Source organism: Nomascus leucogenys, unplaced genomic scaffold, assembly GCF_006542625.1.
Source record: "Nomascus leucogenys isolate Asia unplaced genomic scaffold, Asia_NLE_v1 Super-Scaffold_544, whole genome shotgun sequence".
In the NCBI taxonomy this organism is placed as follows: Eukaryota; Metazoa; Chordata; class Mammalia; order Primates; family Hylobatidae; genus Nomascus; species Nomascus leucogenys.
Window position 1 is genome coordinate 104,469 of NW_022095780.1, and position 25,840 is coordinate 130,308.

General features: G+C 39.6%; 1 protein-coding gene across 1 annotated transcript in view; it reads left to right on the plus strand.

Moving 5' to 3' along the window:
- The window catches only part of LOC100592765 (lon protease homolog 2, peroxisomal-like), a 116,260-nt gene that overhangs the window by 82,054 nt on the left and 8,366 nt on the right, over positions 1 to 25,840 (plus strand). Inside the window, exons 12-13 of the mRNA XM_030808389.1 lie at positions 20,040 to 20,168; positions 20,715 to 20,810. Of these exons, the coding sequence (XP_030664249.1) occupies positions 20,040 to 20,168; positions 20,715 to 20,730 (145 nt within the window). The 3' untranslated portion in view covers positions 20,731 to 20,810. The remainder of the gene's footprint in view (positions 1 to 20,039; positions 20,169 to 20,714; positions 20,811 to 25,840) is intronic.

Sequence of the window (25,840 nt, forward strand, 5' to 3'; positions counted from 1 at the left end):
AAGCCCTAAGCATGCTTTATGCTAATTATTTTAAATGCAGCTCCTTCCTCAACCAAAACAGGAAGCTGTCTCTTGTGCAAGAGAATCAAGTGCTTTTGATCCTTTCAGCTTTTTTTTTTTTTTTGACTATTCATCAAATCTGAAGCATATCCATTCTGTTGTCTACAGCCATGAGTGCATTTATGTCAACAGAAAATGCTAAATTTAATGTTTTTAGAAAGTAACCTCTGTGGCTGGACATGGTGGCTAATGCCTGTAATCCTGGCACTTTGGGAGGCCAAGGCAGGTGGATCACTTGAGGCCAGGAGATCGAGGCCAGCCTGGCCAACACAGTGAAACCCCGTCTCTGCTAAAAATAGAGTGGTGGGCGCCTCTGCTAAAAATAGCATGGTGGTGGGCGCCTGTAATCTCAGCTACTTGGGAGGGTGAGGCAGGAGAATCGCTTGAGCCCAAGAGGTGGAGGTAGCAGTGAGCCAAAATCAAGCCACCGCACTCTAGCCTGGATGACAGAGCAAGACTCTCTCAAAAAAAAAATAAAAAGTAACCTCTGTGCTTTGTGCAACTTTGTGCTAAATTCCTGTCTTTGTCTTCTTAGAACAGTCTTCTACTTGTTACAGGATCTTCCTATCTTTTGGATTTTATATTAGTTTTAATATAAAACTAATATAGTTTTATATTATATAGCCCACTGACATGGCTGTTAGCTGACCTCAGTTCCTTGCTGACTTGGTCAGAGCCTTCAGTTTCTTACCTCTAGTAAGAGGTAATGTGTCTCTCCCTAGGCCGAGGCTGTGGCAGCTGGCTTCTCCCAGAGGGAATGATGTGTGAGAGAAGCAGGGAGAGTAAGAATCAGACAAAACCGCAGTCTTTTATACCCATCACTATTGCCGTATTCTCTTGGTCACACAGCCCAACCCTGGTATGATATGGGAGGCTCTGACTGCATGGGAATGGGATATCTGGGCGCCATCTTGAAGGCTAGCTGGCACAGATTATTTTTTGTGCGTGTGCCTATAAGAATTTTTTGGCCGGGCACAGTGGCTCACGCCTGTAATCCCACCACTTTGGGAGGGCGAGGCGGGTGGGTCACGAGGTCAGGAGTTCAAGACCAGCCTGGCCAAGATGGTGAAACCCCATCTCTACTGAAATACAAAAATTAGCCAGGCACGGTGGCAGGCGCCTGTAATCCCAACTACTTGGGAGGCTGAGGCAGGAGAATCGCTTGAACTTGTGGGGGCGGAGGTTGCAGTGAGCCGAGATCACGCCACTGCACTGTAGCCTGGGCAGCAGAGTAAGACTCTGTCTCAAAAAAAAAAAAAAGAATTTTTCTAAGTCAGCATTGAAGTTTATGCTGTAGAATATCCATCAAGCTTGAGCTGATTTCTTATTAAAGACCCAGGTTGCACAGATAGGGGTTAGAAGTTTGGATTCGGTTTTGCATTTTCAGTATTTAAAGTCTTGTTTCATCTTGTTCATTCTTATCTTTCCTTTGATTGTATTAGTAGCTCAGGACAAATAAGAATTTATAATTTTCCAAAGAACTAAAGTTGCTGTTGAGGAGTATGAGTTTCAGAGACAAGAGTTTAGTCCTCAAGGCACTGGCTCATTGGTACTAAGCTTCAGGGGTTGTGGTGTTGTTAGAGCTAATTGGATTTTACAAATAAGCCAAGATTATTAAAAAAAAAAATAGATCTAGAGAGTAACACTTTCTGTGCTAAATCCGTTGCATTTGATAGGGATACTAGGCAGTATGCTATGTCCAAACTTCTAAAATTAGGTGGTGGTCTAACGTTGAGGTGAAAATATCATGTTGGTATATAATGCCAATATCGTGAAGATATACTAAATATTATTTTCTGAGTCTGACATTTACGCTGATTTACTGATTTATCCCTCATCAATATTGGCCTGGTTTAAGAGAGACTTGTTTGCCTGTACAGACCGGGAGGAAGCTTCAATGAAGGCAAAAATCTAACTGTAATAGGAGCCAAACATTTGTTATTTGAATTCCATTTGGGGACAGGAAAATAAAATATTATCAAATAATTGTAAAGTCATCATTCTGTTAAATGATTCATATAGGAAAATGCAGTGACCTTAAGACAGAGTCTGGCTCTGTCACCCGGACTGGAGTGGAGTGGCCTGATTTCAACTTGCTGCAACCTCCACCTCACGGGCTTAAGCTGTCCTCCCACCTCAGTCCCTAGAGTAGCTGGGACCACAGGTTTTGCCATGTTGCCCAGGCTGTTCTCAAACTCCTGAGCTCAAGCAATCCACCTGTCTCCGCCTCTTGAAGTGCTAGGATTACAGGCGTGAGCCACCGCGCCTGGCCTGCAGTGATCTTTGGTTGTCATTGTTATATATTATCAAAACAAGTCCAAGTTACAAGAGTATTAAAGCAATACTTACGGTTTTTAAAAAAATATTACAAATGGTCTCTGCATTTTAACTGCTCATCTAAGTGATTGTCTAGGAATATTTTCTGAATCTCTAATACAGGAAATGAGATTTATTAATACATAAAACCCACTGAAAACAGGGGTGCAAACTCTCTTGTCTGGTACTAAATATGGATTCCTATGTTTTGGGCCCTTGTTTATACCAATTTATTCCATCAGTGAGTCAGCTAGCATTTACTGAATACAGTCATATGCGTTGCTTAATGATGGGGATATGTTCTGAGAAATGCATCCCTGGGAAATTTTGTCATTGTGGAAACATCATAGAGTGTACTTACACAAACCTAGATGGTATAGCTTTCTACACACCTAGGCTATATGGTGTAGCTTGTTAATCCTAGGCTATAAACTTCTACAGCATGTGACTATACTGAATACTGTAGACAATTACAACAGAGTGGTAAGTGTTTGTGTATCTAAACAACAAATAAACAATAAAGAAAAAATAAAACAACAAATAAAAGCTGGTACTTCTGTATAAGGCACTTACCATGAATGGAGTTGCAGGACTGGAAGTAGCTCTGGATGAGTCAGCGAGTGAGTGGTGAGTGAATGTGAAGCCTAGGACATTACTGTATATATACTACTGTAGACTTATTAACACTGTACACTTAGCCTATATTTTTTAATTTTTTTTCTTTTTTTTTACTTCTTTTTCTTTTTTTGAGACAGGCTGTGTTGCTCAGGCTGGTCTTGAACTCCTGGGCTCAAGTGATCCTTCTACCTCATCCTTCTAAGTAGCTGGGATTACAGGTGTGTGCCACCACACCCAGCTTCTCAAAACTTTTCAAATCTTTTATAATAACACTCAGCTTAAAACACAAATACACTGTATAGCTATACAAAAATATGTTTTTAACCCATTTATGCCTAGTGCTCCATTATTGGAACACTAAGCTTGTGGGAGTTATTTATATCCTACTGCTCAACGTCATTGCCAAGGTCTGATTTTTCACAAAAAAATTCACAACTCCTGGCATAAATGGGTTAATATCCTTACTGTATATAAGCTTTTTTAAAAATTGTTTTACTTTTTAAACTTCTTTGTTAAAAGCGAAGACACAGACATATTAGCCCAGTCCTGAACTAGGTCAGGATCTTCAGTTTCACTGTCTTCCACCTCCACATCTTGGCCCACTGGAAGGTCTTCAGAGGCAGTAACATGCATGGATAACAGTGCTGCCTTCTACCTACTGAAGGACCTGCCTGAGGCTGTTTTACAGTTAACTTCTTTTTTACAGAAGGGAATACACTCTAAAATAGTGATAAAAAGCATAGTATAGTCCAGGCATGATAGTGTGTGCCTGTAGTCCCAGGTACTCGGGAGGCTGAGGCAGGAAGATTGCTTGAACCCATGAGTTCAAGACCAGTCTGGACAACATAGCGAGACTCCACTTCTAAAAATATATATAAGAATAAAAATTTTTTAAATGAGGCATACTAAATACATAAACCAATAACATAGTCACTCACGATCACTATGAAGTATTATGTACTGTATGTAATTGTACGTGCTGTGCATTTATACAGCTGGCAGCACAGTAGGTTTGTGTACACCAGCATCACCACAAAGATTTGGGTAATGCATTCCATTGCCCTAAGGGGGCTACAACATCACTAGGCAATAGGAATCTTTGAGCTCCGTTGTTGTCTTCTGGGACTTCTGTCATATATGTGGTCTGCCTTTGATCAAAATGTTGTTATGCAGTGCGTGACTATACCTACTATATGCCAAGTTCTAAATTGGATTCTGGGAAGCTGATTAAAGAGACAATGATGTGTAGTCTATTGGAAGAGGTAGATAGAGAAACAATTTTTTAAGTGAAATAAATGCTGATTTTTAACCTCTGTGGAGGCACTGAATTGATCATTGAAAGCTCTATTTTACTTATTAAAGATATGGTAGCTTATAAAAATTACTTATAGTAAATGGACATGAAAAGGTCATTTGCTTACATCTCTAAATTCATTTTGATGGAAAAATAGTGGAAAAAATCTTTGCAGATACCCTTTTGTTAGTTTGTTTTTTTCATAATAGATAATTGCCACTAAAATTGAAAAATGGCCAGGTCCATTGGCTCAGGCCTATAATCCCAGCACTTTGGGAGGCCAAGGCGGGTGGATTACTTAAGCTCAGGAGTTCAAGATTAACCTGGCCAACATGGCAAAACCCCATCTCTACTAAAAATACAAAAAATTAGCCAGGTGTGGTGGTACACACGCCTGTTGTCCCAGCTACTTGGGTGACCGAGGCATGAGAATCACATGAGCCCGGGAGGCAGAGGTTGCAGTGAGCTGAGATTGTGCCACTGCACTCCAGCCTGGGCAACAGATGAGACTCTGTCTCCAAAAAAAAAAAAAAAACACAACTAAAATTGAAAACTACCTCACAGACATAACTTCCATCTGTATCTCAGTGGTTATTACATAGAAATGTTCAGTAGGTAAACTTGAAAGAAAATGTATTTGGTAATCGTAAGGTTGTGTTGCCACCCACAAAATAATGAAGAAAATACCAACAGAAAGAAAAAGGATTTATTGCTGGCCTGAAGGTTCTTCTGGGCATTTGATTGACAGATTTCTCCATTATAGCTAGTTCCTTTAAAAAAATAAAAAACATTGAAAATATGCAGACCCAAATGCCTTGGCAGCTCTGGTCAGTAACTTGAATCTCAGTTGCACTTAGCACAATTCCTCTGGCTCGGAAGATGTTGTTTTGGAAAGATGAACCTGAAATGACAGCATGAATTATACAGTTGGAAATACTCAGGTTTTTCTGATTTTTTCAAAAGATACTTTGTTTTCCCATTTCTGTCTTACCATGGGAAGGTCCTTAGATGCATTATATCCTTGTCAGTTTAGCCTTGTGACACATTTTTCTGCTATTTTGTGCAATAAGAAAGCCACTGGAAATCTCAGCATTTCATGTCACTTTTAAAGTAGGCTCGGTTCAAACAAAACAACTTGATTGTTTGTATAACCACAACCATATGTGTCTTTCTCTCCATGCTTAAACAAGGTCTGAAATCATGTGTGTCAAAGAGTTGAGATGTAAACATCTCCTCCTCACACATAACCTCTCTGCCATCTTGTTATTTATATCCTCAGTAACACACTTCTTGTCCCCTGACACAAGTACAACCGTCTCCACGTTCTGTTTTGCTCCTGCTCCACAACTCAGGAAGCCAGTGTGATGGAATTCAGCTTGCGAGAAAAAATTTTAATCATTCAGAAATAATTGTTACATAATTACTTTTCACTGATTAAAAATGTTTGTTTACTTGACAAAATTAGCATTAAAAACAGTAATTCTTTGGCAAATTAATAAGTATTTTGGTGATTTGTCATTTTTCACAGATGTTGATAAAATTTAAGAATTACATAGCCGAAATTTGGTCTAATTCAACAAACCACAATTGAGTATTTTGATAAGGCCCTATGATGAATGGTATGGGAGAGTGGAGTTTATCCAATCTGACTTTCATTTTATTGATAAGAAAACTGGGGCCCCATTTGTTCTTTTTTTAATTGCTACGTAATACACATATTTATGGGGTATAGTGTGATGTTTCAGTACATGTATACATTGTGTAAAAATCAAATCAGGCTGTTTAGCATATCTGTCACCTCATATATTTATCATTTCTTTGTGGTAAGTATATTTAAAATTCTCTATTCTAGCTGTTTTGAAATATACAATACTGTTAACCATAGTCACTGTGCAATAGAACAGTGGTCCCCAAACTTTTTGCAACCAGGGACCAATTTCATGGGAGACAATTTTTCCATGGACCTGTGGGGGGGTGGTTTCAGGATAAAACTCTTCCACCTCGGATCATCAGCATTAGATTCTCATAAGGAGCACCCACCCTACATCCCTCACATGCACAGTTCATAATTCACAATAGAGTTTGAGCTCCTATGAGAATCTAATGCCGCCGCTGATCTGACAGGAGGCAGTGCTCAGGCCGTAATGCTCACCCACCCGCTGCTCACCTCCTCCTAACAGGCCATGGACTGGCACTGACCAGTCCACAGCCTAGGGTTTGGGGACCCCTGCAGTAGAACACCAGAACTTATTCCTCCTATTTATCTGCAATTTTGTACCCATTGACCAATCTCTCCCCATCCCCACTATCTCTCCCCTTGCCAGCCTCTTGTAACCACTATTCTACTCTCTGTTTCTGTAAGATCAACTTCTTTAGATTCCACATATAATTGAGATCATGCAGTATTTGTCTTTTGGTGCCTGGCTAATTTCACTTAATGTCCTCCAGGTTCAACCATGTTGCCACATGTGACAGGATTTTATTCTTTTTGTGGCTGAATAATATTCCATTGTTTATATATGTCACATTTTCTTTATCCATTCATCCATTGATGGATGCTTACGTTGATTCCATATATTGGCTATTGTGAATAGTAGTGCTGCTACAAACATGGAAGTGCAGATACCCCTTTGATGTATTCATTTCCTTTGGATAAATGCCCATTTGTGGGATTGCTGGATCATATGATAGTTCTACTTTTAGATTTTGAGAAACCTCCATACTGTTTTCCATAATGGCTGTACTAATTTACATTCCAGCCACTAGTGTGTAAGAGTTCTCCTTTCTCCACATCCACACCAACTACAGGTGGCTTTTCTAAACTGGGCTTTAGGTTGAGACAAAAAGTGTCTTTGAGAGTCAGTAGTCCTAATACTATGTGTGAACGCTGTGGACTTAGGCAGTTTGTTTAAGCTTGTTTAAACTGGGTCTCTCTTTCCGTAGATATAAAATGGAGGGTTAGACTGGATCTTTAAGCTTCTGCCCAGCGTTTAATGTTCTGTTTATTGTGGTTCTAGCCTGTGCTTCGTGAATTCCTGATTCTTTCTGAATTCTGCTAAGCATCAGAATGCAGTCTATACATTCTCAACAGTTTCCCAAAGACATGAAATTAGTATAACAGAAACAGTAGTAGTCCTTTCTTGGAAAATTATCCCCATTTCTGGACCTTATTTTATTGCTGGCTGCAATTAACAGGCTCTTGTATGTCCCATCCTTCCCTCCTCCATCCCTAACCCACAGGCATTAAAAACCTGCTGTTTGTGAAAATGAACACTTCTTTGATAATCTAGAAGAAGGGGTTCCTATTACCAGAAAATTTAGCTCTTGAACTCATGGGACCGGGCTTGAAAGCATAGTACTATTATGCTTCCGATTAAGCAGGGTATAGAGAATAAGGAGTGATCACTAAAATTCTGTCTTGAATAAAGATGATGATAGATATCCCAGGGCCCTCTGTGGTTAGTCTCCATTTCTACCGCATTCTGAGGAATTGTGGGTGTTGCGCTTTTTATGTTTCTGGCCTCCCTGCTACTTGCCATTGGTTGGATCACTGGCCAAGAGCTACCGAGAGCTACCATTTTGCTTCAAGATTTTTTCAAACAGCAAGGAACTTTTTTATTTTTTAACAGAGAGCTACTGAAGTTTCCTGAGTTATTACAACCCCCTTATCCTTCCTTCTTACTTCCCCTTTCAATAATTCTCTTTCCTCCCTCTTCCCACAGCAGTTCTTTGGCTATTGGGCCTGTTTTCATTGAAATCATCTTCCTGTGGCAGAGGGAAAATGAGTAGGGAAGAACAGTTGACGGTGTCCAAGTGATAGCTGCTGAGGAAAAGCCTGGTCCTTCCCCAGAGGAGTCTGTGCCTATAGGACTTCCCTCCATAATAGCTGTGCTTCCATCAGCTCTAGAGGATGGCTTAGCCCCCTTCGGGGGTACACCGCATTTCACTCTCACTTGGCTCACAGCCATCACCACAGTCCATGCTGTGAGTGCGTTGCTGGTTCTGCCCCCGTGCCGTGTGCATCTCTGCTGCTTTAATGCTGGGAAACTCCATGGTTATGCCCCAACTATCTTGGCGATATTCCGAATCAGACATAGATAATACCTATTAAAGGTATTAATAGGCCGATAATACCTAGTAAAGAAGAGCTGGGAGATAACCTCTGAGTAGATTAAATCAACTAAAAAACACTAGCCCCCTCCCATTTTCAGACTGATTTTATTTCTTTTAAGTGGGAAAATAGTTGAAGTGGGATGAAGTAGAGCTAGCTTATTCTACTCTTTTTATATTTCTATGCCCTTTCTTTTCAACCTCTGTTTAACAGCACTTTATTACTTGTTTTTTTTGTTTTGTTTTTTTTTTGAGATGGAATCTCGCGTTGTCACCCAGGTTGGAGTGCAGTGGCATGATCTCGGCTCACTGCAACCTCCACTTCCCGGGTTCAAGCAATTCTCATGTGTCAGCCTCTCAAGTAGCTGGGATTACAGGCACCTGCCACCAGGTCCGGCTAATTTTTGTGCTTTCATTAGAGATAGGGTTTCACCATGTTGGCCAGGCTGGTCTCGAACTCCTCACCTCAGGTGATCTGCCCGCCTCAGCCTCCAAAGTGCTGGGATTATAGGTGTGAACCACCATGCCCAGCCTCACTTTGTTACTTTTAAGAATATGCTTCAAAATAGTTTGTAAAGAAGATTTTAATAGGGAGCATTTATATGAAATATAATAGTGATATATAGTATAGCATAGAGCAGAGTCTTGAGTCTTTGTATCTTTTTCTTTTTTTCTTATGCATATTTAATTTATGTGATTCCCAACAGTTGTGTGATTGTGGTCAGAGCCCTGTCTGTGGGATGCTGGGTAGAATGAGATTGTAGAGAGCACTTTGTTTTCTTGTAATTGAAGGGTTTGGGGTGAGAATATGTGAGTCATAGAAATCTGTATAGTAAATATTACTCTAAAAAGGGAGCCATCAGGATCTGGGAGAATTTGCTAAAGGAAAACTAAGAAAGGAAAAAAGGCCAGGTACAGTGGCTCACTCCTGTAATCCCAACACTTTGAAAGGCCAAGGCAGGAGGACCTGAGGCCAGGAGTCCAAGACCAACCTGGCCAACATAGTGAAACACCGTCTCTACTAAAAATACAAAAATTGGGCCAGGCGTGGTGGCTCACACCTGTAATCCCAGCACTTTGAGAGGCCATGGCAGGTGGATCACGATATCAGGAGTTCGAGACTAGCCTGACCAACATGGTGAAATGGTGAAACCCCGTCTCCACTAAAAATACAAAAATTAGCCAGGTGTGGTGGTGTGCGCCTGTAATCTCAGCTTCTCAGGAGGCTGAGGCAGGAGAATCACTTGAACCCGGGAGGCGGAGGTTGCAGTGAGCTGAGATTGCACCATTGCACTCCAGCCAGGTGACACGGGGACTCCGTCTCAAAAAAAAAAAATTGGCCAGGTGTGGTGGTACACACCTGTAATCCCAGCTACTTGGGAGGCTGAGGCATGAGAATCACATGAACACAGACGGCAGAGGTTGCAGTGAGCTGAGATCGCACCACTACGCTCCAGCCTCTGTCTCAAAAACAAAAAAGGGGGGTCGATGGGGGGAGCGGGAGCCAGTATATAATTCAGTATCTCTCATCTATACATATTAAGACTTTTGACCATTACTAAATTCTCCCAGCAGCTCTCTGAGAATACTGTAATTCTGGTTTTGCTGATTAGAAAACCAGATACAAAGAGGTAAAGTCACCTTGTTCTAGGCCACATAGGTGGGAATTCTGAGTCAGGACTGGAGACAATGATTTATTTTTAATATCTCATGTAATGTTAATCTCGTAACTCAGGGCATAACTCTTTTACCATTTTGGACTATATCATTTCATTCATATGATAAAGACACTCACTGTAGCCTCCCCCTCACCTGCAGCTTCACTTTCTGCAGTTTTAGTTACCTGTGGTCAACCATCGTCCAAAAATATTAACTGGAAAATTCTAGAAATAATCCACTCGTAAGTTTTAAATTGTGCACTATTCTGGGCAGTGTGATGAAATGTCGAGCCGTCCTGCTCTGTGTGACCCTGGCTTGCAGTAAAATATTAAATTTCCAGTTCCTTCCCGACATTTCCAAAGGCTAACTTCCCCTCTCCAATTCACAACATTATTAACTATTGGTCATTTATTGTACATTTCAGACAGTATTTTACTCATTAATCATGATTTCACAGAGCAGTGGATGACACTTTTTTAAAGATTTGTGTTTTTTTGGTATACATTTCACGTGAGAGGAAAGCAGAGAATAAAAAAACCCTGACACTCCACTGCAAAAAAATCTTTGTGCCTCTTTTTCATTCATCTTCCCTAGGCACAGACACGTTATCAGAAAGAATGTTTTTTGACTTGAGGTTTTGCTTTGGAAACTTTACGGGGCCCTGTATAGCCACCCTGTATCCAGTCTTTTCCTGTTCCTGAATTTCAGAACTGTCTGGGATGACTCAAGATGCCCACAGTGGCCATGTCTCTTGGAGTGTTTAGTGACTGTCAGCCCCAGGTCATCTTGTTAGAGGACGGCCCAAGGTATGGAAATATAGCCCCCCAGGGGAGCAGCTGGATGCCCTGGGGCTGAGAGAAATCTCCTGGGACACCCTTAACCTAAAAAGATAACCCCTTGGGACGTAAGGATTTTATTTCTTCAGAGCTAGTTTTCATCCCTTGGAGACACATTGCTGGTCAGCCAATCGTTTGCTGGTATTGAGAGGAAACAGTCACAAATGATTCCTGTCCCCTAGATTCATTCAGATTTGTGAAGGGAGAAAAACTCCCAAAGGACCAAAAAACAAAAGCCCCACCCCAGTGAGGTGGTGCAAACTCGGCTGCGGTGTCCATGGGGCACAGTGCAGGATCTCTGGGGAGGATGGTCCCTGAGCATTTTAATGAGCAGTGTTGGGGTAGGAGAATGTCCCAAATGATACCGTGACCTGACTTGACACTTGAGCCAGATATGTCTGTGTTCCAATAAGCATTACCACTCCCTGAGTTTGCTGCCTTAGAAAGATTTGTTCATTTATTTCTCAGTTTTTCAGTTAGCGTAAATTTCTTCAGTAGAGCTTGAAAGATAAAAAACATTTCCAAGGCCATGAAAGGTGGATTTCAGAAAATTAAAATATCAAGTCATATACTTCGTTGCTAAAAATTCTTATTATCTTTTTCTTCAGCAGAGTGAAGTAGTAAGTTTCTCAGGTTTGTTCTTTTTTTGGGAGTAATTTAAAACAGAATCTCAGGGCTCACCTTTTGGAAATGCTGCCAGGGAAAAGAAATGGAGAAAATCTTTCTTTCATTATTGGTTGTAGAAAGTGAATACATTTTCACAACAATGTGTGGTAAATTGGTGAATTACATAGTTTCATCAAAACATCAGTTTTTTTTTGTAGGGTGAAGAAGTTATGACAGTGGGTATCTTTGTTCTTTATCCTCTTGTCTGGATGTTGAGGTTATTTTTTATTTTTTGATTTTGGAGACAGGATCTCCCCTCTGTCACCCAGACTGAAGTGCAGTAGTGTGATCACAGCTCACTCAACCTCCTGGGCTCAAGTGATCTCCCACCTCAGCCTTCCAATTAGATGGGACTTACAGGGGTGCTCCGCCATGGCTGGCTATTTTGTTTTTTTCTTTTTGTAGAGATGTGGGTCTCACTGTGTTGCCCCGAGAGTGGTCTCAAACTCCTGGGCTCAAGTGATCCTCCCGCCTTGGCCTCCCAAAGTGCTGAGATAACAGGCATGAGCCACCATGCCTGGCCTTGGATGTACGGCTTTAATGCTGAACTTAGCACCTGCTAGAATTGTTTATATATGATTATTTGCTAAATGATCTGTTATCATGGAAATAAGTAAGTGGCTTATCTATTGTCTGAAAGGGATAGATACTTTAGTGTTTTCTGTTGAGGTATAAATTATAAAGGCACTTCAGTTTCCTTTATTCTATAAACACTGAGTAGTTTTGCTTTCTTCAAACACTGGGCATTTTCTCATTGAATACTAATTGAATAACCCTGACTGGGAAGCAGAAGCCTGAGCTCAGTGAGTGCAAACTAACCCAGTCTTGAGCCTGCAAGAAGAGGTCACTGAAGCCCAGTTAGTTCTTCCAGGGGAGTTTCCCCTGCAGGTGTCCCAGCCTGCTCACCCCAACCATGGAAGGAGCCCTTTATACTGAGAAGCTACAGAGCTCTGGAAAGCTGAAAGCTGAAAATCCACAGAAAGAGGCATTTGGGGTTGGGATGGAAGGAGGGTTGGGAGGCTCTTTCTGAGGACAGAAATTGTTATTGTCCTGATTTTGGTTTTCCTCCCTAGAAACCCTGGGCACTACAACCACTTCCACATAATCGCCTATTCATTAATCATTTTAACACTGCCCCCGACAACTGGTTTTCCCCCTGTTTTCCTAATGTGTGGTACGCAGAGTCTCAAATCTACCACTGTGTTCCCCCAGACTAACTGAGGCTTGCAGTAAAATATTAAGTTTCCAGTTCCTTCCCCACATTTTATTTGATTTTGTCAAATAAAACAAATTCAGGTTTAGGTAAGAAGTTCCTTAATTCTAAAGGAGTATTGCAACAGGGGGAAAGCACCAGCTGTAAAATCTTTGTGTATCTCAAAGGTTAGGCAGACAAAGACTTTCTTTCACAGGGAGGAGCAAACAAGCTCAGAAGGTAGGAGGGGAAGGGCAAATCAGATTCTAGATCAGAGTATGTTTCACTCTCATGTCAGCCTGTTCTTAGGAGGGGCTTAGGGAGGGGTTGAATGTTGACCAGGCTGTGAGTGTGTCAAATTCCAGCAACCTGGAGAAAAATACAAAGTTTTGTTTAGTAGTTTATTCTGAACACTGAAGACAGAACTGTTCAGCTGAGTCAGAAGGGGAATTTGGAGAGTCTGTGGCTTTGTGATGACTAAATCAGGGAGCATCATCAAAGTCATAATAGGGTGGTTTTTTGCAGTAAGCTGTTCTTGGAAAACACAAAAGATGGGGGATTTCTTTAATCACAGCTATTTACCAGGTTAATATTCCTATCTTTTCCCACTACTTTTGTTTTGCCCTATATGTATTTATCTCATTTGGCTGTTCTGAACTGTATCCTTATGATAACCTGATAAACATAAGTAAAGTGATTTGCTGAGTTATTTGAGTAGATCTTTGAAATGACTGAACTTAAGGATAGGGTTATGGGTGCCCTCGATTTACAGGCAGTAGCTTGGAAGTATAGATAGGGCCCCAGGCATTGTGACTGGCATCTGAAGTGGGGGCAGTGTTGTGGGACTGAGCCCAGAACTTGTGGGGCCTGTGCTGACTCTGCATTGTGTCAGAATTAAGTTGTTGGCACCCAGTTGGTGTTGGAGGATTGGTTGGTGTTCAGCAAACTCTACACATTTGATGTCAGAAGACAGACCTCACAGAGGCCTGGGCTGGAGAGAGACTCCCAAGTGTCTGGGGGAAGGGAGGCTCTGTTCTGCCCACAGGCTGCCCCACTGTGCATTGTCCTTTGATTCCAGGTCTCCTGCTAGGGTGAGAGGGGACTGAAGATGGAGAGGAAAGGAGTTCTGAGAAGAGACCCCCTCCCCCACCCAGCTGCCACCACATGATTCCCACCCACTCCTGAACATACCAACTAGGCATTGACATGTCCCCGTCCCTCCCAGGAGAAGGCTTGACTGTAGGAATTGCACCCACAGCACGTTTGCTTCCAGTTTCCTGCCAAAAACCCGCACAAGTGCCTGAGCACTCCTGGCTTGTTGTAATCCCAGACACTGAATCCGTAGCAGCAGCCTAGTTTCTCCATCAACCTAGGCTTGTGGACCATCCAATCATAATCTCATCTGCCTGCATGGACCCAGGAATATGTCAGAGCATAGCCCCACCTGGGCCAGTATCTGTAGCACAAACCAGTCCTTCCAACTTGGTACTGCCCCCTGCTCATGGCTCAATAGCACCTTCCTCTCTTCTTCGTTTTACTTCTTCACAAGCCCCTTCTTTATGTGTACACAGTGTTCCCAAGGTCACCCCACAGGTGCCTGAGTCCAGCACCTATTGGAACTCAGATGTCCATGAGCTCAAGACCATGGCTCTAGACCTGGCTGTTGTAAGAGCAAATACAAGTTAGAAATACAAGACTTAATCTTTCTTGAAAATAAGGAAACAAATTTTTCTCTCTCTTTTTTTTTTCTTAAAGCATTTACTTTGGAAAACTTTCATATGTAAATTATTTTTCTGTTTTACAATCTGTCTAAATCACTCTAACAGCTAAATAGGCCATTTGTCAGTCTTTTTGACTCAGTACTCCCTTTCTCTAGGAACTGGGAATCATTGATATAAAATGTAAATAGCAAAGAAGATACAGCCGTATCCTACAGTTTCTACAGGAGAGCAGGCACCTGGCTCCAAGTTGCAAATCTGCCTGTCACGAAGACATGAAGTTTATTTTTCCTTTGACTATATCCAATTAAAAAACACAGATGGCCTCCCAATTCCCAGGTGAATTTAGGATGAACTCTGTGAAAAATGGCACTGTCAGGTCTTCTATTGAGGACTAATTATGGTGACTTTTCACCAGTGGGTGTTTTTCTAATCTCTTAGCAGGTTGCCTATCATGTCCTTTACATTCTGGGCTAATTATGTCATAAAACAGTTTTCTTTCCTTTCTACCACTATGGATAGTTTTTCTGGGGTTGGAGATGATTTTATGATTTTCTTCTTCATTATATTTTTCAAACATTGCCCAGAATTACCACACAGAATATAAACTTGTAAGGTGCCTGTAAGACTTCACTCCAGTGGGTCTTTTCCCTCTTTGATTTCTGTTCACAACCCACATTTGTGCAGCAAAGTGCCCATTGCCCCCAAAATCTGCAGGCAGTATGGTCTCTCTACTTACTTGGGATCTTCAGTCGCTGCTAGAACAGTTTGACTAGATTTCTATAACAGTAAGTTCACAGGGCATCAGTTAGCCATTCCAGCTCTGTCTTTCCATGCCCCTGGCATCTTCAGACCTGAAACGGATTCAGAGACCATGGGGGTTGGAAACCAACCAGGCACACATATACATTGAGTAGGCCTGAGAATCTCAACATTCCCCTCATCCTCTTGCCCAAATGCCCATGAATGTGCAGAAGGTGCATGCCACTTCCCTGCACCACCAGCACCTAAATCTGCAGCTGCGAATTCTGAACCCAGGTCCTGGGGTTCTCCAGGATGTGTGAGAGCAGCCTTCCTGAGGGGCTGTCTCCTCTAGTGTTCTTCACAGCAACACACAAGAATTGCAGAGCCAGGTTGATTCCACCTGGGGTCTGCACATAAAGGCTGGTCTCCACCTGGGATCCACAAGACAGGGCCAGACTTTGGACTCAGGATATATAGAAAATCCAGGGGACATTTTCTGCATTGTGAGAGATCAACATGGACTTTGTAAAGCCCTACTTTCAGAGTGAGGCCCTCAGAGTTTTCAAGACCTTGTCCAGTGAGCTACAGCAGTTCTGTTAGGGGTTCCTTTTTATAAACAGAATCTCGTGGCAGAATCTGTAAGTGTAAAGCAGCGCCTTAGCAGAGGGAGGGTGGGGCCAGCACTCTCCAGAGCCATGAGTAAAGCTATGCCTACCTGTGAGCTGTGTTACTGGAGTAGGGTAATCTTGTCCTTTCTTGTACCCAAGAGTTAGCTGATCAGGTATAGGTAATAACATACCTGGATCGTGGATCTGTGGCCCTACTATGACAACTCAATTTTCTATTCTGGTTCCACAAGGACAACTTGAGTCTTTCCTGCCTGAATCACTATTGGGTTTTCATCACACAGTTACCAGGGACTCTCTCACCAGCACCTAGGGGACACTTGGTTATATATCCTGTGTAGGCAGGGGACAGGCTGACAATGGGCTAATCTTGCTTCCGTCTCAGAAGGAGAAGAATGAGTCATCAGGGTTTGTTTCTTTTTTAATAGAAGGAATCTCCTTATTTGGTATCCAAGTGGGAGTTGCTCCAGTTTTCTAATGTGTGGGTGAAATACAAGGAGGAGGCCTGGAGACTCATACTGATAGGTAAACCAATTGCTTCCATTTCATATGGCCACTAGGAAAACAGATGCAGCAGCCATAGTCCCTACCATCCAGGAACTTTCAGTCTAAAGCAGATGGATAATGGTTGAATTCAACATCATGTGGTCAGGAGCAAGAATGGAGGTGTACAGGGAACTTGGGCTTGATTTGGGACACTGCCCTTATATTGACGTTGTGAGTTCTGATGTCACCACCTGAAGGGCCACCCATGGACAAAAGAGTTGTTATTATAATTATTATTTATATTGCTTTTTTCTTGTTAAAGATAATTATGTAGCTACTAATATAATTTTCCTAGGAAGCCCTACGTGTTTTGGTTAAATTGCTTGTTGTTGCATGTTACAAAATAGGATGAAGCTTAAACTATTAAAACAAGGCAAACCATGGGAGCCAAGTTCTTGTTGGTCAGGCTTAGGAAAGACAACTGAAAATAAAGCAGCAATGTAGAGATGAGAAACCTAGCCCAGCCCCTGCCCCAGCTCTGCTCAAATCTACCCTCTTCTGAGCCTGGCCCAGGTCTGTCCCTACCCTGGGCCTCCCCTCATAGAACTGACTAGAGGAGATCAGACTTCTGGGTGGCTGCTGCTGCCATCTCTTCAGAGGTGGTGCTCACAATTTCCCCAAACCCAAAAGCAGGTAAATGGGAGCAAAGGACTCACTTTTTCAAAATTATTTGAAAATTAAATTTTTTTCTTATTGAAACCAGTACCTTTAGAAACATTCCACCTGGCAACCTCTTTTTCATTTCTGCAGATCCAGTAGTTGCTCCACAAGTTGTAACAAAGTCAATGTAAAGATATGAAGAGAATAATGAGAAATTCTTTTTCTTCTTCTTCTTTTTTTTTTTTTTTTTTTTTTTTTTTTTTTTTTTTTTTGAGAACGAATCTCATTCTGTTGCCCAGGCTGGAACAGTGTCATCTTGGCTCACACAACCTCTGCCTTCCCGGTTCAGGTAATTCTCCTGCCTCAGTTTCCTGAGTAGCTGGGATTACAGGTGTGCCACCATGCACAGCTGATTTTTGTATTTTTAGTAGAGACAGAGTTTCACAATGTTGACCAAGCTGGTCTTGAACTCCTGACCTCAAGTGATACACGCATCTTGGCCTCCCAAAGGGCTGGGATTACAGGCGTGAGCCACCGCACCCAGTGGAGAAATTCTTGTGAACTAAACTTGACTCCTTCCTTTCTGTATCCCTCCTATCTGTCTGTAGTTAGCTTTTATAGTGATAGGGAAACAAGAAGAAATAGAAAGGCTGGGCCGTTATCTAAATCCTGCTGGGAATTATGGCATACTTAGGACCCACATCCCAGGGGTTTATGTGGCTTAACTCACACCATGTGATGTTCCCAGCACAGTGCATACTGTGAGCACATAGTACAAGCTCAATAAACACTGCTTTAATGCGTGTATCCATGCTGTTTTCCAAATGCTGACTTAGACATAACTGTCTTCTCCAGTGTCTGTATCTGTAGACTTTAAATGGCTGGCAAAGGATGTGATCTTTCAGGACAGTGGTTTGTGGTCCTCGCTGTGAACGAAAAGTATTTTTGTTGTGATTAGAGTATTGGGTGCAAGGGACTCTGTGTGCTGTGTCTGCTTCCTCTAGCTGAGTGCTATTGATAATGGGTCTAGGAGGAGCAACATCAGCATTGACAGGGGACTTGTTAAAGAAGCCAGTTCATGGAAACTTTCCAAACCTGCAGAATCACATTACTTAGAGGGGGCCCAGAATACCAAATGATATGTATGCATATTGAACCTTGAGAGGCAATGCTTAGCTAAGTGATTCTCAGCCCAGGCTTCTAAGTAGGGTCACATGGCCAGTTTGAAGGACTATGGTCACCTGTATCTTCCCCCACAGATGTTCTTTTATGATTATATTAAGATTATGATTTACTTTTCCCCTCCACCCATATCACAGCAATGATTATGGGCCCATCTGTGCGTTAGCACTGATACCAATTTGTCTTATTACAGACAATGCTAACTTCATTCACTTGGTTCAGGTGCTCTCTGCCAGATTCCTTCGCTATAAAGTTAATCATTTTTGTCTTTGTAGTGAGTATCTAGGAGGGAGGATTTACTGAGTGATGTGTATAAACCATCACATTTAATCCAGAGACTCCCATTTCTTTTTGGTTTCCCTTTGCTTGTAGCTTCTTTGCAGAGTAAAGGCTCTCACATCTGTTGACAGGAGATAACAGCTTTTAAGACTGGAAGTTCTGAAGCAGGTCTCAGTTCTGTAGGTTTCCATTTTATTTCATCTCACGTCACAAGCATATGCTTATTTATTCTCTATATTTTCAGAGAAAGAACAAGAATTAACATATAACAAATATGTCTATTGTCTTAAAATTCTAAAATATATAATAGCACATAGAATAAACATAACAAAAACTTGAAAAAAAATACCAGACTCAGAAACAAGAGCTTTTACTTTATTTCATTGTATGTATTGGTCTTTATAAAGTTTTGTTAAAAAAAAAACACAAAAAAGGCATCACCCACAAAGAGTTTTATAGTTTTTATACAATTTAAAATATTTTTAAATTTTATTTACACAGAAATATTCTCTTAATTTTAATGTGTATATAGTTACCATTATGTGCACACATGCACATAAAATGAAAGCATTATTTGATCACTATTGTGTGGCTGCTTTCTTAACTTGTTTTCATTACTCAGTTATGAAATCTTCTCTGAACATTCTGTTAAGGTTGTCTCTGTGTATTGGCCGGTATGTCCCTTTGAGATAAATTCTAAATCAGATAAACAGGCAAAATACAAACTTTACTATAGAGCAAATATTTGGAAAATAATTTTATATAAGAGGAAGAATATAATTTTTCTCATAGATTATTTATTGGGTTTTATATATGTAAACAACTGTTAGGATGATATCTGTTCTAGCTGTTATAACTTGTAAATTTCATAAAACTCTCAGTTTCACATCATGCCTGAATTCTTTCCTCAGTGTTCGACCTCTCTGCTATTCAAAAGTGGCTTCGGGGCCTGAAGCATTAACACTACTGGTGAACTTGTTAGACATGCAGACACTCAGCCAGCCATGGTGGTTCATGCCTGTATCCTTAGCTACTCAGGAGGCTGAAATAGGAGGGTCGCCTGAGCCCAGGAGGTCAAGGCTGCAGTGAGCAAAGATTCCACCACTGCACTCCAGGTTGGGTGGCAGAGCGAGACCCTGTGTCAAAATTAAAAAATATAGAAATGCAGAAACTCAAAATCTAGATCTCCTGAATCAGACTCTGCCTTTGAAGAAGATCTCCAGTTTATTGTTGTATAGTATACAATTTGAGAAGTATGCCTCTAAGTCACCATGACTTTTGCACCTAAGAATTATACACAGCTGATTCTGGATGATGTAAATATAGCACCCAAAAATGTATATTCCTGTGTTGATGCCTTAGTTTTATATTTTACATTCGATATAAATATCTACACTAGTTTTGTGGATTTTATGTTATTCTCTTTCCACAGAGTTTGAGACTACATTAGAAAATATTACTGTGTTAAAAATGATCTTACTGAATAATTCAGGTCACTCATATAAGTCAGAACCAATAACTGTCATTTCATCTTGGGACAAATGAAGAACTCTGCCATGGCCACCTGATCAATGTATTCTTTATTTTTATTTCAGGGACTGTTGACATTCAGGGATGTGGCCGTAGAATTCTCTTTGGAGGAGTGGGAACACCTGGAACCAGCTCAGAAGAATTTGTTTCAGGATGTGATGTTAGAAAACTACAGAAACCTGGTCTCTCTGGGTGAGGATAACTTGCCTTCAGAATGTCTAATAACTAAGAGTTTTATTTCTTTTCTTTTCAGAATGTCCCTTGGGATCTTGTGCTTTGTATGAGTTAGTTTTAGATTCTTGTTTTCAGGAAAAAAATAGGGGTTTTGTTGATGTAGAAAAAATTTCATAATGTTTGATTTTGATATTTGCCTTTTTATTTGAGGTGATGTACAAGTTTCACTCTAGTCGTGATTCTAGAAATTGGTTGACATAAACTATTGTTGCTTACACTTTAAAGTCCAATTTTTTTTTTGGTTTGTTTTTGATTCAGTCAGATTTGCAAGAGAAGCTCAGGATCCCCAGATTTAAAATGCTTCCTAAATATTCTAAAGAAGCTGGTATGAAACAGTATTTTGAGAAATACTTTTCAAGAATCTTCTATAATGTCTTCTTTTTTCTACTGAGCACAGTACTAAGTTAGAAATTAATCGTGTCCTGTGGGGCCAAAAAAAAGTATAAAAATAAAAAATAAAAAGAACCCTCGGTAAGAGTCATGCTTATTTTTCCAATAAAACAGGTCTTGTTGTCTCTAAGCCGGACCTGATCACCGTTTTGGAGCAAAGGAAAGAGCCTTGGAATGTGAAGAGTGAGGAGACAGTAGCCATCCAGCCAGGTAGGTGGGAGTGAATGAAGTAGATGACATGGGCAAGAGGTCCAGAAGTCAAGAAAGAACCAGACCTGGGAGTGTGAATTGGGAAGTTCTCCAATGGAAATGATTTTTGAGACACCTGGGTTTCTTTCTTTCCCTTGCTGTCAAAGAGGGACATCATCTGTCCCATGCTCTTAAATTATCTGATGATTCTCCTTCCTCTTCTGTGATCCACCGTCATATTCACAGTGACAGCCAAAGTGCTCCCCTTGGCCTGTGAGGGCCTGTGTGATCTGACTGTTCTTCCATTGATTTGGGGGCTCTGGGAAAGTCTGTGCATGTTTCTACCTCTATGTGAAACCACTTCTAAAGTTCTGGTTTTGCCTCATGTCAGAAGTGTGTGAGGGGAGTGATGGACAGTGGAATTTTTTTCAGAAGTCCCAGGAATTCTGTGGATAGATGTCACATATTTTCTGATACATTAATTTTTAATCCTATTGTGGTTTCCGAGGTGATCCTATAGAAATTAAGATGCAGTAATTTTATCAAAATACAAAGCATCTTCCCAAATCTAAGAAAATCTAATCTTATGTTTCACTTCAACTTTTCATTTTTCCTCACCTGAGCTAAGATGAGAAATTTAAACTCTATAGGCACAAATTCCACAAATGTAAAATAGTTTAATGTGTATTACTTATTATGTAGAATTCTTATCTAAATTTTTGTCTATGGGGAGCTTAGAACATTGTCCAGTATCTAATAAACTCTGAACTGTTGCCTTATATCTTAATAACTATCATTCTATAATTTTGTCTGGTTCAGTATGAAGCTTACTGAGAATGTGTCCTTCAGTTCCTTTTTTTTTCTTTCTAGACATATGATTCTTCCCACAGATATAAATGTTATCTATTTAAAGGGTACATCTTGATGATTTGATATACATACACATTGTGTAATGACTAACACAGCAAAGTTAATTACCACATCAGTCATCTCACATTAGATGCCAATTTTTGTGTGCGTGGTGAGAACTCTTAAGATGTACGCTGTTAACAAATCTGAAGTATACTATAGTGCAGGGGTCTATAGTACTGGTCTGTGGCCTGTGAGGAATCCGATCACACAGCAGGAGGTGTGACCATTGGGCCAGCGAGCATTACTGGCTGATCGCTGCCTCCTCTCAGATGAGCAGCAGCATTTGATTCTCATAGGAGTGTGAGCCCTTTTGTGAACTGTGCATGCAAAAGATCTAGGTTGTGTGCTTTTTATGAGAATCTATCTAATGCCTGATGATCTGAGGTAAAACAGCTTCATCCCAAAACCACCCCCAACTCGACCTCCATCCATGGAAAAATTGTCTTCCATAAAACTGGTCCCTGCTGCTGAAAAGGTTGGGGACTGCTACTATAGAGTATCATTAACTATATTTACAATGCTGTACATTAGATTTTCAGAATTTATCTTGTAAATGAAAGTTTGTACTTGTTACCATAATGTCTACCTTGTTTATTCATCCATGTTGTCAGAAATTGCAGTACCTTCTTCATTATGTCTGAATAATATTCTATATATTGTGAATAATTGGCTATGAACATAGGAGTACAGATATATCTTTGACATATGATTTTAGTTCCTTTGGTTATGCAATTAGAAGTAAGATTGAAGGTTCATATAATACTATTTTTAATTTTTTTTGAGGTGCCTTCATGCCATTTTTCATAATGGCTGAATCAATTTACATTTCCACTGACAGTGTACAAGGGTTTTCTTTTCTCCACATTCTGACTCTTACTGTTAATATTTCTTGACTCTGACATCAGTCATTCTAACAAGTGTGAATATTTATTTATTGACTCTTGGACAGCAGTTATACTAACAAGTGTGAGGTGATATCTCATTGAGGTTTTACTTGCATTTTCCTGATGAATAATAACATTGAGAACCTTTTTATAAACCTGTTTGCCACTTCCATGTCATATAGAAATGTCTACTTGAGTCCTTTGCAAATTTTGTCAGATTTACTTTTTTTTTTTTTTGCTATTGAATTGTGTGAGATTCTTAATATTTTGGATATAAAACTCTTATCAGATCTATTTTCTCCCAATCCCTGGGTTGCTTTTTCATGTTCTGTGTTTTCTTTGCTGTGCACACGCTTTTTGTTTGATTTAATGCTACTTGTTTTTATTTTTTGCTTTTTGTTGCTTGTGATTTTTTGATGTGATAGCCAGAAAAATTATTGCCAAGGCCAGTGTCAAAGAGATTGTTCCTTATGCTTTGTTCTAGATGTTATACGGTTTCTGGTTTTGCATTTAAGTGTTAATTCTTTTGAGTTAATTTTTGTACATGGTATAAGTAAACTTTATTCTTTTGCAAATGACTGCTTTTTTCAGCATTATTTGTTGAAGAGACTATACTTCCCCTTTGTGTATCTTGGTGCCCTTGTCAAAGTAATAGTTGACTGTATGCACATGGGTTTCTTTCTGGTTTTTGTATTCTATTCCATTGGTCTATGTGTCTGTTTTTACGTCAGTACCATACTCTTGATTAGTATAGCTGTGTAATAGTTTGGAATGAAGAAATGTGATGCCTCTAGCTTTATTCTCCTTTTTCAAGATTGCGTTGGCTATTTGGAGTTATTTGTGAATCCATAGAAGTTTTATAATTTTTTCTATTTCTGTGAAAAATGCCATTAAAATGTTAATACAGATTTCATTGGATCTGTGAATCACTTTGTGAAGTACGGACATTTTAGCAATATTATTTTTTCCAATCCATGAAGAAGGGATATTTTTCCATTTGTATCTTTTTCAATTACTTTCATCAATGTTTTATAGATTTTACTGGACAGATCTTTCACTTCTTTTGTTAAATGAAGTTATAAACTTTAAAAAAATTTTGATACTATTAGAAATAAGATTTTTTGTTACTTTTTACTCAGTTTATTGTTAGTATGTGGAAATGCAACTAATTTTTGTATATTTTTGTGGCCTCAACTTTACTGAATGGATATATTAGCTCTATTTTTTGTTTGTTTGTTTGGTATAGTCTTTATGGTTTTCTGTATTTTAAAATCACTTCATCTGTAAACAGCGAGAATTTTACTTCTTTATTCCTGATTTCAATGCCTTTTTGTTTCTTTTTCTTACCTAATTGTTCTGGCTTGATTTCTCACTACTATATTGAATAGAAGTGTTGAGATTGGACACCCCTGTCTTGTTTCTGATACTAGAGGAAACTTTCAGCATTTCACTGTTTACTTTACTCTGTTGAGGTGGATACTTTTGTATGTATGTTGTTTGGAGTTTTTATTATGAAAATGTATTTACTTCTGTTAACAGGCTTTTAATAAATTTTTTGAGAGGATTATATGATTTTCTTTTTTTGTTATTGTGGTGTATCATTTAAATTGTGTATGTTAAAACATTCTTGCATCTCAGGGATAAATCCTACTTGATAATGATGTCTGATCCTTTTAATGTGTTTTTGAATTTGGTATCTAGTATTTTGTTGAGAATTTTTGCTTGTATCTTTATAAGGAATATTGTTTTGTTCCTTTTTTGTGGTGTCCTTATCTGGTTTCAGTGTGAGATGTTGGTGGCCTCATAAAATGAGTTTGAAAGTGTTTTTTTCTTTCAGTTTTTTGGAAGAGTTTGAGAAGTGTTGACATTGCTTCTTTAAATTCTTGATACAGTTTACCCATGAAGTCATTTGGTCATGGGCTTTTTTTTAAAATTGGGAGATTTCTGAGTACTTCCTCTGTCTTCTTTCTCATTATTTTGGGAAATTTCTGTTTTTGGGTATTTCTGTTTCTTCACAGCGTGGTGTTCTTTCTAAGAATCAGTTTCTTTTAAGTTACCTTTTTTTGTTATGTAATTGTTCATAATAGTTTCTTATTTTTTCTCTTTCGGTGATATCAGCTGGAATGACTACTTTTTCATTAATAACTTTTTGAGTCCCCTCTCTTTTTTTCCCTTGGATAATCTAGGAAAAGTTTGTTCATTTTGTTTTTTTTAAAAGACTCAACTCTTAGTTTTTTGATATTTTTTATTTTTCTAGTCTCTCTCTCCTTTTGCTCTAATTCTTATTATTTCCATAATTATGCCAACATTGGGATTATTTTGTTCTTCTTGATCAAACTCCTTGAGGATTACAGTTAGATTGCTTATTTGAGATCTTTGCTTTCCTTATTGTAGAACTTTATTATTTTATACTTCTGTCTTAGAACTGCTTTTGTTACATCTTAGAAGTTTCAGTTTCTTGTGTTCCCAATTTCATTTTTATCAAGATAATTTTTTATTTCCCTTTTGATTTCATGGTTGTTCAGAAGCATGTTGTTTAATGTCAACACTGTATTAGTGCATTCTATAAAGAAAAGAGATTTAATTGGCCTACAGTTCTGCAGGCTGTACAGAAGCATGGCACCAGCATCTGCTTGGCATCTGGCGAGGGCCTCAGGAAGTTTGCAATCAGGGCAATTGGTAAAGGGAGAACAGGCAGTCACATGGCAAGAGCAGGAGCACGAGACTGAGTTGGGAGGTGCTACACACTTTGAAACAACCAGATCTCATAAGATCTCACTATCAAGGACAGCATCAAAGAATTCTTGAGGGATCTGCCCCTATTACTCAAACACCCCATATTAGGTTCCACCTTCAAGATTGGGGATTACTTTTCAACGTGAGTTTTGTGGTGGGAGACAAAACATCCACACTGTATCATACACATTTGTGAGCTTTCTAGTTTTCCTCCTGCTGTTGATTTTCTAGTTTTACACCATTGTGATCAAAAACTTGATATAATTTTAATCTTAAATTTAAAAAGACTTGTTTTCTATTTTTGGTTTAACATATGATCTATCCTGGAGAATATTCCATGTATTCTTGAGAAGAATGTGTTTTCTCATACTGTTTGATAAAATATTGTCTATTTAGTTTATGGTGTTATACAAGTGAACTCTTTTTTTTATTAGTTTTCTCCCTGAATATTCCATGCTTTATTGTAAATAGGACAATTGAAGTTCCCTGTTATTGCATTTCATTTTCTCACCACAGGTA